The 14,056-nt window shown below is 50.0% G+C and overlaps 1 protein-coding gene across 8 annotated transcripts in view; it reads right to left on the reverse strand.

Annotated features, from left to right (window-relative positions):
- Window positions 1–14,056, reverse strand: part of bscl2 (BSCL2 lipid droplet biogenesis associated, seipin) — an 89,157-nt gene that overhangs the window by 43,406 nt on the left and 31,695 nt on the right. For all 8 annotated transcript variants that reach the window (XM_063036131.1, XM_063036137.1, XM_063036134.1 and 5 more), the window contains exons 7-9: window positions 13,876–13,973; window positions 11,458–11,614; window positions 6,164–6,338 (exon numbers count right to left, since the gene is read on the reverse strand). In XM_063036131.1, coding sequence (XP_062892201.1) covers window positions 6,164–6,338; window positions 11,458–11,614; window positions 13,876–13,973 — 430 coding nt within the window. The remainder of the gene's footprint in view (window positions 1–6,163; window positions 6,339–11,457; window positions 11,615–13,875; window positions 13,974–14,056) is intronic.

Here is a 14,056-nt window from a genome sequence, read left to right on the forward strand (position 1 = left end):
ATATTCAGGACCCGATCCAAGACATCCTGTACCCAGGCACCTGGGAGGCAACACACCATGCGGGTATCTCTATCAGGCTCACAGAATCTCCTGTCCGTTCCCCTGACTATGGAACCCCCTATGACTATCGCATTTCTCCTCTCCCTCCTTCTCTCCTGCACAACAGCGCCAGGCTCAGTGCCAGAGACCCAATCACTGTGGGCATCCCCTGTCAGGTCATCCCCCTCAACAGCATCCAGAACAAGATATTTGTTGCTGAGGGGGACAGCCACAGGTGTGCTCTCCACTATCCGGGCATTTCCCTTCCCTCTCTTGACAGTGACCCAGTTTTCTGACCCCTGTAGCCTAGGGATGACTACCTCCCTGTAGCTCCTGTCTATCACCTCTTCACTTTCCCTGATAAGCAGTAGGTCATCAAGTTGCAGCTACAGATCCCTAACACGGTCTCTGAGGAGCTGCAACTCGGTGCACCTGGCGCAGATGTGGCCATCAGGGAGGCTGGAGGTCTCCAGTGAGACTGGGAAAGGATGGTAGGGTACAGGAATCGTGGTGTACAAAGGCTGTTGAAAATCTAGTCGAGAAGAGAAATAAAGCTTACGAAAGGTTTAAAAAACTAGGTGATGATAGAAATCTAGAAGATTATAACGCTAGCAGTTAGGAGCTTAAGAATGAAATTAGGAAAGCCAGAAGGGGCCATGAGAAGGCCTTGGTGAACAGGATTAAAGAAAACCCCAAGGCATTCTACAAGTATGTGAAGAGCAAGAAGATAAGACATGACAGAATAGGACCAATCAAGTGTGACAGTGGGAAAGTGTGTATGGAAAAGTTGGAGATAGCAGAGGTACTTATTGAATACTTTGCTTCACTATTCACTACGGAAAAGGTTCTTGGCGATTGTAGGGATAACTTACAGCGGATTGAAAAGCTTGAGCATATAGACATTAAGAAAGAGGATATGCTGGAACTTTTGGAAAGCATCAAGTTGGATAAGTCTCCAGGACTGGATGAGGTGTACCCCGGGCTACTGTGGGAGGTGAGGGAGGAAATTGCTGAGCCTCTGGCAATGATCTTTGTATTATCAATGGGGACGGGAGAGGTTCCAGAGGACTGGAGGGTTGCAGATGTTGTTCCCTTACTTATGAATGGAGTAGGGATAGCCCAGGAAATTATAGACCAGTGAGTCTCACTTCAGTGGTTGGTAAGTTGATGGAGAAGATCCTGTGAGACAGGATTTGTGAACATTTGGAGAAGTATAATATGATTAGGAATAGTCAGCATGGCTTTGTCAAAGGCAGGTCGTGCCTTACAAGCCTGATTGAATTTTTTGAGGATGTGACTAAACATGTTGATGTAGGTAGAGCCGTAGATAGTGTACATATGGATTTCAGCAAGGTATTTGATAAGGTACCCCATGCAAGGCTTACTGAGAAAGTAAGGAGGCATGGGATCCATGGGGACCTTGCTTTGTGAATCCAGAATTGGCTTGCCCACAAAAGGCAAAGAGTGGTTATGGACAAGTCCTATTCTGCATGGAGGTCGGTGACCAGTGGTGTGCCTCAGGGATCTGTTCTGGGACTCCTTGTCTTCTTAATTTTTATAAATGACCTGGAAGAGGAAGTGGAGGGATGGGTAAGTAAATTTGCTGATGACACAAAGGTTGGGGGTGTTGTGGACAGTGTGGAGGGCTGTCAGAGGTCACAGCGGGACAGTGATAGAATGCAAATCTGGGCTGAGAAGTGGCAGATGGAGTTCAACCCAGATAAGTGTGAAGTGGTTCATTTTGGTAGGTCAAATATGATGGCAGAATACAGTATTAATGGCAAGACTCTTGGCAGTGTGGAGGATCAGAGGGATCTTGGGGTTCAAGTCCATAGGACGCTCAAAGCAGCTGCGCAGTTTGACCCTGTGTTAAGAAGGCATTTGGTACATTGGCCTTCATCAACTGCGGGATTGCGTTTAGGAGCCGAGAGGTAATGTTTCAGCTACATAGGACCCTGGTCAGACCCCACTTGGAGTACTGTGCTCATTTCTGGTCGCCTCATTACAGGAAGGACGTGGAAACCATAGAAAGGGTGCAGAGGAGATTTACGTCATCTGGATTGGGAAGCATGCCTTATAGAAACATAGAAACATAGAAAATAGGTGGAGTAGGCCATTCGGCCCTTCGAGCCTGCACCGCCATTTATTATCATGGCTGATCATCCAACTCAGAACCCCGCCCCAGCCTTCCCTCCATACCCCCTGACCCCCGTAGCCACAAGGGCCATATCTAACTCCCTCTTAAATATAGCCGATGAACTGGCCTCAACTGTTTCCTGTGGCAGAGAATTCCACAGATTCACCACTCTATGTGTGAAGAAGTTTTTCCTAATCTCGGTCCTAAAAGGCTTCCCCTCTATCCTCAAACTGTGGCCCCTCGTTCTGGACTTCCCCAACATTGGGAACAATCTTCCTGCATCTAGCCTGTCCAATCCCTTTAAGATTTTATACGTTTCAATCAGATCCCCCCTCAATCTTCTAAATTCCAACGAGTACAAGCCCAGTTCATCCAGTCTTTCTTCATATGAAAGTCCTGCCATCCCAGGAATCAATCTGGTGAACCTTCTTTGTACTCCCTCTATGGCAAGGATGTCTTTCCTCAGATTAGGGACCAAAACTGCACACAATACTCCAGGTGTGGTCTCACCAAGGCCTTGTACAACTGCAGTAGTACCTCCTTGCTCCTGTACTCGAATCCTCTCGCTATAAATGCCAGCATACCATTCGCCTTTTTCACCGCCTGCTGTACCTGCATGCCCACTTTCAATGACTGGTGTATAATGACACCCAGGTCTCGTTGCACCTCCCCTTTTCCTAATCGGCCACCATTCAGATAATAATCTGTTTTCCTATTTTTGCCACCAAAGTGGATAACTTCACATTTATCCACATTAAATTGCATCTGCCATGAATTTGCCCACTCACCCAACCTATCCAAGTCACCCTGCATCCTCTTAGCATCCTCCTCACAGCTAACACTGCCACCCAGCTTCGTGTCATCCGCAAACTTGGAGATGCTGCATTTAATTCCCTCATCCAAGTCATTAATATATATTGTAAACAACTGGGGTCCCAGCACTGAGCCTTGCGGTACCCCACTAGTCACCGCCTGCCATTCTGAAAAGGTCCCGTTTATTCCCACTCTTTACTTCCTGTCTGCTAACCAATTCTCCACCCACACCAATACCTTACCCCCAATACCGTGTGCTTTAAGTTTGCACACTAATTTCCTGTGTGGGACCTTGTCAAAAGCCTTTTGAAAATCCAAATATACCACATCCACTGGTTCTCCCCTATCCACTCTACTAGTTACATCCTCAAAAAATTCTATGAGATTCGTCAGACATGATTTTCCTTTCACAAATCCATGCTGACTTTGTCCGATCATTTCACCGCTTTCCAAATGTGCTGTTATCACATCCTTGATAACTGACTCCAGCAGTTTCCCCACCACCGACGTTAGGCTAACCGGTCTATAATTCCCCCGTTTCTCTCTCCCTCCTTTTTTAAAAAGTGGAGTTACATTAGCCACCCTCCAATCCTCAGGAACTAGTCCAGAATCTAACGAGTTTTGAAAAATTATCACTAATGCATCCACTATTTCTTGGGCTACTTCCTTAAGCACTCTAGGATGCAGACCATCTGGCCCTGGGGATTTATCTGCCTTCAATCCCTTCAATTTACCTAACACCACTTCCCTACTAACATGTATTTCGCTCAGTTCCTCCATCTCACTGGACCCTCTGTTCCCTACTATTTCTGGAAGATTATTTATGTCCTCCTTAGTGAAGACAGAACCAAAGTAATTACTCAATTGGTCTGCCATGTCCTTGCTCCCCATAATCAATTCACCTGTTTCTGTCTGCAGGAGACCTACATTTGTCTTTACCAGTCTTTTCCTTTTTACATATCTATAAAAGCTTTTACAGTCCGTTTTTATGTTCCCTGCCAGTTTTCTCTCATAATCTTTTTTCCCCTTCCTAATTAAGCCCTTTGTCCTCCTCTGCTGAACTCTGAATTTCTCCCAGTCCTCAGGTGAGCCACTTTCTCTGGCTAATTTGTATGCTTCTTCTTTGGAATTGATACTATCCCTAATTTCCCTTGTCAGCCATGGGTGCACTACCTTCCTTGATTTATTCTTTTGCCAAACTGGGATGAACAATTGTTGTAGTTCATCCATGCAACCTTTAAATGCTTGCCATTGCATATCCACCGTCAATCCTTTAAGTGTCATTTGCCAGTCTATCTTAGCTAATTCACGTCTCATACCTTCAAAGTTACCCCTCTTTAAGTTCAGAACCTTTGTTTCTGAATTAACTATGTCACTCTCCATCTTAATGAAGAATTCCACCATATTATGGTCACTCTTACCCAAGGGGCCTCTCACGACAAGATCGCTAATTAACCCTTCCTCATTGCTCAAAACCCAGTCCAGAATAGCCTGCTCTCTAGTTGGTTCCTCAACATGCTGGTTCAAAAAACCATCCCGCATACATTCCAAGAAATCCTCTTCCTCAGCACCTTTACCAATTTGGTTCACCCAATCTACATGTAGATTGAAGTCACCCATTATAACTGCTGTTCCTTTATGGCACACATTTCTAATTTCCTGTTTAATACCATCTCCGACCTCACTACTACTGTTAGGTGGCCTGTACACAACTCCCACCAGCGTCTTCTGCCCCTTAGTGTTACGCAGCTCTACCCATATCGATTCCACATCTTCCCAGCTTATGTCCTTCCTTTCTATTGCGTTAATCTCTTCTTTAACCAGCAACGCCACCCCACCTCCCCTTCCTTCATGTCTATCCCTCCTGAATATTGAATATCCCTGAATGCTGAGCTCCCATCATTGGTCACCCTGGAGCCATGTCTCTGTGATCCCAACTATATCATAATCATTAATAACAATCTGCACTTTCAATTCATCCACCTTATTACGAATGCTCCTTGCATTGACACACAAAGCCTTCAGACGCTCTTTTACAACTCTCTTAGCCCTTATACAATTATGTTGAAAAGTGGCCCTGTTTAATGCTTGCCCTGGATTTGTCGGCCTGCCACTTTTACTTTTCTCCTTAGTACTTTTTGCTTCTACCCTCACTTTACACCCCTCTGTCTCTCTGCACTGGTTCCCATCCCTCTGTTGTGAACTAACCTCCTCACGCCTAGCCTTTTTAATTTGATTCCCACCCCCCCAACCATTCTAGTCTAAAGTCACCTCAGCAGCCCCTGCTAATCTCCCTGCCAGGATATTGGTCCCCCTAGGATTCAAGTGTAACCCGTCCTTTTTGTACAGGTCACGCCTGCGCCAAAAGAGGTCCCAATGATCCAAAAACTTGAATCCCTGCCCCCTGCTCCAATCCCTCAGCCACGCATTTATCCTCCACCTCATCGCATTCCTACTCTCACTGTCGCGTGGCACAGGCAGTAATCCCGAGATTACTACCTTTGCGGTCCTTTTTCTCAACTCCCTTCCTAGCTCCCTATATTCTCCTTTCAGGACCTCATCCCTTTTCCTACCTATGTCATTGGTACCTATATGTACCACGACCTCTGGCTCCTCACCCTCCATGAGAATAGGATGAGTGAACTTGGCCTTTTCTTCTTGGAGCGACGGAGGATGAGAGGTGACCTGATAAAGGTGTATAAGATGATGAGAGGCATTGATCGTGTGGATAGTCAGAGGCTTTTCCCCAGGGCTGAAACTGGCTAACACAAGAGGGCACAGTTTTAAGGTGCTTGAAGCAGGCACAGAGGAGATGTCAGGAGTAAGTTTTTTTACACAAAGAGTGGTGAGTGCGTAGAATGGGTTGCTGGTGATGGTGGTGGAGGCGGATACAATCGGGTCTTTTAAGAGACTCCTGGATAGGTACATGGAGCTCAGAAAAATAGAGGGCTATGGGTGACCCTAGGTAATTTCTAAAGTAAGTACATGTTCGACACAGCATTGTGCTCCGCGTTTCTATGGAATATTCATAGAGTTTTATGCGGACAATAATGAAGGGAACCCAGAACGTTGCAGCCCTTTGGCTCGCAATGCTGTGCTGATCCTTTAATGTAGTTCAAGATCAATCTGAGGCCTCCCTCCCGCACGGCCCCCCATTGGCAGTGGACGACTTACCGGGAGTTTCGGCCTGCTGGAGGTCCTGGTTCTGCAGGGATCCCCGGGGGCTGGTGCCCGGCGTGCGCCTCGGGCTGCTGTCGATCACGCTGAGCGATATGCTGCCCCTGCTGCGCAACAGCGGGTGGGACAGGGAGGGCAATCGAGCTCTCTCCGGGTGCTGCTCGGAGGGGCGCTGTGGGGAGGGACAGGAAAGCAAATAGGTTACGGGCGACGACTGGATTGCAGCGGAGACGGCTCCGCAACAGCCACGCGTTGAACTACAAGTTCACAGCATGCATGCTCTCACCGGCTCCCTTAATATCACCTCCCTGAACAAGAAGGCACGGCAGTGCCTCCACTTCCTGAGGAGAGTGAGGCAAACGAGGCTCCCCCCGCCTCCCCCACCCAATCTTAACTTACCATCGAGACAAGTTGCATCTCCATCTGGTCTGGAAGCAGCCGAGCATCGGACCAGAAGCCCCTACAAAGGACTGTGAGAACGGCCCAGAGGATCGTAGGGGTCTCCCTACCGTCCATCGGGGCCGTTTATTGGGAGCGCTGCGTACGCAGGGCCCTTACCACCTAGAGGGAGTCTGGCACCCGCTCGCCACTGACATGGAGAGACAACTAAACTTTCCCCAGCACTTCCTCAAGACCATCTAGAGACCAGAGATCTTCCTGGTCCGAGAGGCGGCAAAAGACTTCATCCTGCTGGGGCTGACAGTGCCGTGGGAGGGGTGACTGGGGGGCCCAGGAGGGGAAACTTGCCAGATACGAGGAACTGGTTAGTGGCAAGGGAGGTGCTGAAGTGGGCAGCCGGGGCTTGGCGGGACGGTCTCTTCACACGGCTGGCGCAAGGGGGCAGAGAGCCGTCGGCAACATCGCCAAGGCAGCAGAGAAAGCCTCTCGATGGATCTGGATGGAGAGCGTGAGTCCATGGGGATCTGCAGCGCAGGCTTCCTGAACACACGTCGCGGCTGGATCGACCTCGGCTGGGCCGCCTGGGTGAGGGTGTCTGATGTCGTAAGACCCGAAACACCCCATGGCCCCAGGTTACATCACGAGGTGTATTCTTCAAATCAGGGTCCCACCCATCCATCCAGCAAACTCTTTGGCTTTCTACCATCAGGATGCATAAAGACAAGAACAGTCAGGATGGGCAACAGTTCATTCCCTCAGGCCATCAGGCTTCTGAACTCCCTGCTGCATTGCATTTAAAGTGTCACTAGTTAATTTGTTCCGTACCTTACAATATTTAATTTATGTGCTTTAGTTAGTCATTTATGTGTAATTCATCTGTAGATTTTATCGTACTTTCATAAGTTATTGTGTGGTATGTGTGTGTTATGTGTACTACTGTGCTTTACTCCCTGGTTCAGAGAAATGTCTCATTTGACCGTATATGTGTATATAGTTAAACGACAATAAACTTGACACATTTGAATTTGAATATTAGTGGGAATGGCTAATACCCACAAGTCCATGGGATGCAAAGTTCAAAGCAAGTTAGTATCGAAGTATGTATATGTCACAAAATACTACCTTGAGATTCATTTTCTTGTGGGCATTTACAGTGGTGGGGGAGGGAGATTAGCTGGCTGGTGGTGTAGTGGACCTGCACTGGACTTTGAGGCGAATGGTCCCGGGTTCGAATCCGGCCGGCTCCTTGCATGCTTTCCATCCGTGCTGGGTTGAGCGTTGAGCTGGCGACTCGGACTCGTAAGAAACTGACAAAATGCCACCCGATGCGCCACAGGGCGCGGAAAGGAACGAGTCACAGCAGGGCGGAAATGGCTAATACAAGGGGGCATAATTTTAAGATAGGTACTTTATTGATCCCACAGGAAATTACCGTGTCACAGTGGCATTACAAGTACACAGAAATACAAATATTAGAAGAGAAGTAAGAGAGAATAAAAAATAAGTTGTCTCAAACAGTCTAACAGGAGGGAGTCATCACTTCCCCAGCGATAGGTTGACTCATTATAGAGCCTAATGGCCGAGGGTAAGAATGACCTCATATCGCGCTCTTTGGAGCAGTGCAGTTGTCTCAGTCTGGTACTGAAAGTGCTCCTCTGTTCAGCCAAGGTGGCATGCAGAGGGTGAGAAACGTTGTCCAGAATTGCCAGGATTTTCCGTAGGGTCCCTTGTTCTACCGCGGCCTCCAGTTTGACTCCTATAACAGAGCCAGCCAGTCTAATCAGTTTATTGAGCCTGTTGGCATCTCCCGTGTTGATGCCATTGCCCCAGCACACCACCGAATGGAAGATTATACTGGTGACAACAGACTATGGTACAACATGTGAAGGAGAGGCCTGCACACTCCAAAGGACCTCACTCTCCTCAGGAAGTAGAGGCGACTCTGACCCTTCTTGTACACGGCCTCTGTGTTGGTGCTCCACTAAGGTGTTTGGAGGGAAGTATGGTGGGGGGGGGAATGTAAGAGCTAAGTCTTTTTTTGATACAAATACAATAGAATCAATGAAAAACTACACACAAAGACTGACAAACAACCAATGTGCAAGAGATGGACAAACTGTGCGAACAAAAAATAATAGTTAAACAAATAACTCGGAAAAATAAACACTTTTGAGAACGAGTCTCAGAGTCCTTGAAAGTGAGTGCGTGGGTTGTCTAATCACCTCAGTGTTGAGGTGAGTGAAGTTATCCACGCTGGATCAGGAGCCTGATTGGTGAGGGGTGGTAACTGTTCCTGAACCTGGTGGTGAGGGACCTGAGGCTTCTGTACCTCCTTCCAAGTGGTGGCAGTGAGAAGAGATGGTGGGGGCTCTAGTGCTTTCTAGTGGCAGCGCTCCTTGTAGATGGGCTCAATGGCGCGGAAGGCTTTGCATCTGATGGACTGGGCTCTGTCCATCGTGTTTTCCGCCTTTTCTGTCCCTGGGCTTTGGTACTTCCATACCAGGCCACGATGCAACCGGTCAGTCTTGTGGTGTGTTGGCCTTCATTGGGTGGGCGATTGAGTTCAAGAGCCACGAGGTAATGCTGCAGCTCTATAAAACCCTGGTTAGAGCAAACTTGTGGGTCTTGTGTTCAGTTCTGGTCCCCTCATTGTAGGAAGGATGTGGAAGCTTTACAGAGGGTGCAGAGGAGAGTTACCAGAATCCCGCCTGGACTAGAGTGAGGGTAGGCTGAGTGAGCTGGGGCGTTTTTCCTCTGGAACGAAGGAGGACAAGAGGTGACTTCTTAGAGGTGTACAAGATGACAGAAGTCACAGATCGAGTGGACAGCCAGAGACTTTTACCCAGGCTGGAAATGGTGAATATGAGACAGCTTAATTTTAAGGTGACTGGAGGAAAGTATGGCGGCGGGTGGGGCGGGGGGCGCGGGGATGGATGTCAGAGGTAGTTTCTCTATGGCACAGAGTGGTGGGTGTGTGGAATGAATGCTCGAGGCAGATACTTTAGGGACATTTTACAGACTCTTAGCTGGGCACACGGACGATGGAAAAATGGAGGACCATGCTGGAGGGAGGGGTTAGGTTGATCTTCGAATAGGTTTAAAGGTCGGCACAACATTGTGGACCTGTACTGTTCTGTCAATGGTCCAAGTTCGTTATTGGATGAATCCTGCACTCAATCCTCTATCTAATGAAAGCGACTACACAATAAGACTGACTGGTTGCTTCACAGAAATACCAATGCCCAAGCATGGGAAAGCCTGCTGGAAACGATGGACACAGCCAATATTGTTATTGGATCTGAAACTTGTACTGTTTAACACTTCTAAGTGTGCGAGACGTTTGTGCGCAAGGCCCTGCTCTGTGTTCTATGATCCGTGAAGTTCGAACAGAGGATTTCTTTAGCCAGTGGGTGGTGAATCAGCGGAAGGCATTGCCGCAGGAGGCCCTGGGGGCCAAGTCATCGGGTATATTTAAAGCGGAGGTTGATAGGTTCTCGATTCCTAGAGGCATCAAAGGTTGCAGGGAGAAGGCAGAAGAATGGGGTAGAGATGGAAAATAAATCAGCCATGATCGAGTGGAGCAGACTCGATGGGCTGAATGGCCTCATTCTGCTCCTATGTCTTATAAAGACCCCTCTGATCAGCTTATTGGTATTCAATGCACAGGATTCTTTGTCTTTCTCCTGCTCTCTCTTCGTCTGTGTCTTCCTTGCCACCAGGCTACGTCTATGTTTACGTTCTCTCATTCGTTCTCTCTCTCTCTCTTCCCTTGTCTTGTTCTTAAAAACATTTAATAAACAGTCGTAAGCAACAGATTTTATGCCTTGTCCTTGATTTCCCAAAGCGGTGCCTCAAAGAGGCAGCGTCCATCATTAAGGACCCCCACCACCCAGGACATGCCTTGTTCCCATTGCTACCGTCAGGAAGGAGGTACAGCAGCCTGAAGGCATCACACTTAACGACTCAGGAACAGCTTCTTCCCCTCTGCCATCCGATTCCTGAATGGACATTGAACCCATGAACACTACCTCAATACATTTTTATTTGCACTACTTATAAGTAGGTCAAAAAAACAAAGCAGTGGGGTAGTATGTGTGTAGGTGTGTGACTAACTCTTTAGATGGTTCGGCCCGACCTTGTTCCTTTTCCTGTGCTGCACTCTTCTCACGTCCTGCTCTATGTTGTTCCGCCGAGCGCGGTGGGAGTGCTGCCCCAGCGCCGGAATGTGCGGCGACACTTGCGGGCTGCCCCCCGGCACGTCCTCAGGCTGCGCTGGCGGTTAATGCAAACAATGCATTTCTCTGCGTGTCTGAATCCGGTCTGAGGGCAACGGGGGAAACCTAGAGGCTCGTTTCTGCACAGGAAGCGGCGGGTGCCCAGAGCCTTTCAGGGGAAGCAGACGTGGTGACAACACTTAAGAGGTATTGAGACAGGGAATGGAGGGATTGAGGTTATGTGCAGGCAGGCGTGAAGTTTAAATTGGCATCAGAGGCACCGTGGACATCAAGGACTGAAGGATCTATTCCTGTGCTGGACTGTCCGATGCATATCACTGTCCCCCACACCCCCACACCCCCAGAGCATCTGGCTACCTCCCCGCTCTCCACACCCAGTGATCCTGAGGTAAACGGTCCAATTCTAAACACCGTAGGGATAGGGCATTGCTCTCCAAACACATCCCGCTCCAGGAAGGTCTGGTACATGGGCTCTGATTGGATACTCTGGTGCTAGATTACTCACTCTAATTGGATGCCAAGGCTAATAGACCATAAGGTATAGGAGCAGCATATGGGGAGAGTAGATGGGACGATGAAAGAAACCGGCGACCGCTTCGTTTCGCCCGCGCCGCTCGCCATCCTGGGTCCTCCTGCCCCACATGCACGCTTACTCACCTGGTGACTCTCGACCTGACTTCTGGCTCCGTCCGGGGACCACAGCCTACCCCACACCACGTGCAGGTAGCTGGCCAGAACGAGGACGCAGAGGAAGGTGAAGTTGGTGGAGACACCGATGATGGCTGACATCACCGGGAAGGTGTACAGGAGGTACCTGCGGGGGAGAATAGGTGAAGGGGAGGGGGGAGGGAGCCAGTGGGAAGGGGTTGAGAAGGCAACAAGAAGGGGGGGGCGGGGGCAGTGAGAGGGTGGGAGTGGTAGAAGGGAAAGAGAGAAGGGGTTAAGAGTGGAGAATGAGAAAATAGGCACATTTTTCTTCACCAGCCCTGATGAGGGGCCTCGGCCTGAAACACTGACTGATTATCCCTCTCCATAGATGCTGCCTGACCTGCTGAGTTCCTCCAGCATTGTATGTGCGTGTACTCTGGACTTTCAGCATCTGCAGAATCTCTTGTGTTTCGGGAAAGGAGTGGCGGTACAGGGGAGGAGAAAGCCAAGGACCCAGCTGCTCCATAGCGTGGCACGACGGGTGTGGAGGAGGGCGGGAGGAACCCTCAGGGACAGGCCATGGAGACGGGGCCGGTGAGTGAAACGGAGGGTCAGGCACAACCCCAGCCAGGATCAGGCAGCCGCGAGACCAGCTCCTGCCCGCCGTCTCCAGAGCTGGCCTCACCCGGCCGAAAGTGGGGCGGCACGGTTAGCGTAACGCCATCGGGATTCGATCCCCGTCGCTGTCTGTAAGGGGCTTGTACGCTCTCCACATTCCAAAACCGTACAGGTTGTGGGTAGTCGTGGTGAGCGTGCTCTGCTGGCGCCGAAGGGCGGCGACACTCGGGGGATCCGTGCCGCTTTGACGATGCAAACAACGCCTTTCGTGGTATCTTTTGATGCTTGTGAGGCAAATAAAACCACTCGGCAGGGGGCCGTGTGCAAACAAGGGCAGGCCGTTGAACTGCAGGGAGCATCACCGAGACAGGCGTGCGCGTGCACACATCACGCAAGGGCTTTGCATGCTCTCCCTGTGCCCGTGCGCTCCGCCTTCTCTCTACACCTCAAAGATGTGCCGCTCGGTGAGTCCGTGTCATGCGTGTGTGTGTGTGCGTGAAGGATTAGTTTACTTGTCGGTCGAAAGTCGCTCATCGACTGGCCCCTTTGAAGGATGCAGCTTTTCACCAGTGTCCGGTTTCAGGCGCCTTGGGGACATAAGAAGAGAAGGTGCCGGAGGCTGGGTCTCTTTCTTTCATCCCCGGGGACTCATCGTCACTCTGAGATCGTGACAGGCGCTGAAGAACTGCTGGGAAAGTACGCTGTGGATGGAGAAGGGCCCACGAGCGCTCTTAGCCAAGTTTCTGATTTTGAATGTTTAGTTTCGTCGTCTTTGTAACTTGGGGACTTACACGTTTGCTCGAATGTTTTATGTAAATAAATGAATAATGGGCTTACGCGCAATCAGTGTCTTCTGTCTCGCTCACCAAACCCATGAATCTGCATCCTCGTGAGGGTCCACTAGGTCTTGCTTAGCCAGGTGGAAGGATTGATAAGAAGCGGAGGACAATCACACAAGGGGAAAACTAGTGGAAGGCTGGGAAAAGGGTTTGAACGCTGGCAAGGATTCAGCTGACCAGACGGTCCCCCTGACACAGGTCAGCCATGCCAAATGCGTACTCTGTGGCTACCAGCTCTCTGCATCACACCCACTGCGGCCCCTGGGGGAATGTCCCAACCAGGGAAAAGAGGGGCTTGGTTTCAATAGTTCATCTGCACACCAGGGCAGCTCGATAACTGGGCCTACTTTCTACTCTCTTGCCTGCCTGTGGTCCGGTACACCGGGGACTGAACCTACTGGGTCGCCTGTTTACAGCCGCCAGGAGAGAGGAGTCCGAGCCGGTGCGCTCCACCGGGGGGCGGTGTGGCGCAACGTCCAGGCTGGAGTCAGTGCTGCCCCCCAGTGTTCGCTCGGCAGAAGACAAGCTGCATTGTGGCCGACTGCAGACTTCTCCGGCATTCGTGAACTCAGGGTCTGGACTACCTTTTTTCATTTTGCATAGCCCTATCCTGCTGATATCTTTACGTGCTTGCTATCTTATACGTGCTTTGTGCTGTGTGTGACTGCCGGTACTGTGTTTTGCATCTTGGCCCCGGAGAAACGCTCTCTCGCTGGGCTGTATGCACGTATGGTTGAATGACAATTAAACTTGAATTGAATTGAAATCGCAGTGGAAGGGTGGGGAGGAGAGTTGAAGGGAACATTATACAACTACCACCCGGGAGCAGAGAGGTGCCAGAGCCGTTTTTGGCGTTGTACATGGATGGTGGACCGGACTCAATTGTCCCCCACCCCACCACAATGAGTGCACGGAGCCCTGGGCAGGCACGCTTGGCTCCCCTTTCCCCGCAGCGGGGCGAGGGGCTCACCTGATTCCTGTGAAGTAGGCGCGGATCAGTAGCTGAGCCTTGTAGATCTCGATGTGCTTCGTTTGGATCTCGATCACCGCCCCGATCGTCGGAGTGTACTGCACAGAGCAGAGGTAATAAATCAGAGCCTCACAGCACTCAGTAAGCAGCCCGTCCATAGGGCTCAGCCGAACATTATATC

The sequence above is a fragment of the Mobula hypostoma genome, chromosome 30 (assembly GCF_963921235.1).
Source record: "Mobula hypostoma chromosome 30, sMobHyp1.1, whole genome shotgun sequence".
NCBI classification, from domain to species: Eukaryota; Metazoa; Chordata; class Chondrichthyes; order Myliobatiformes; family Myliobatidae; genus Mobula; species Mobula hypostoma.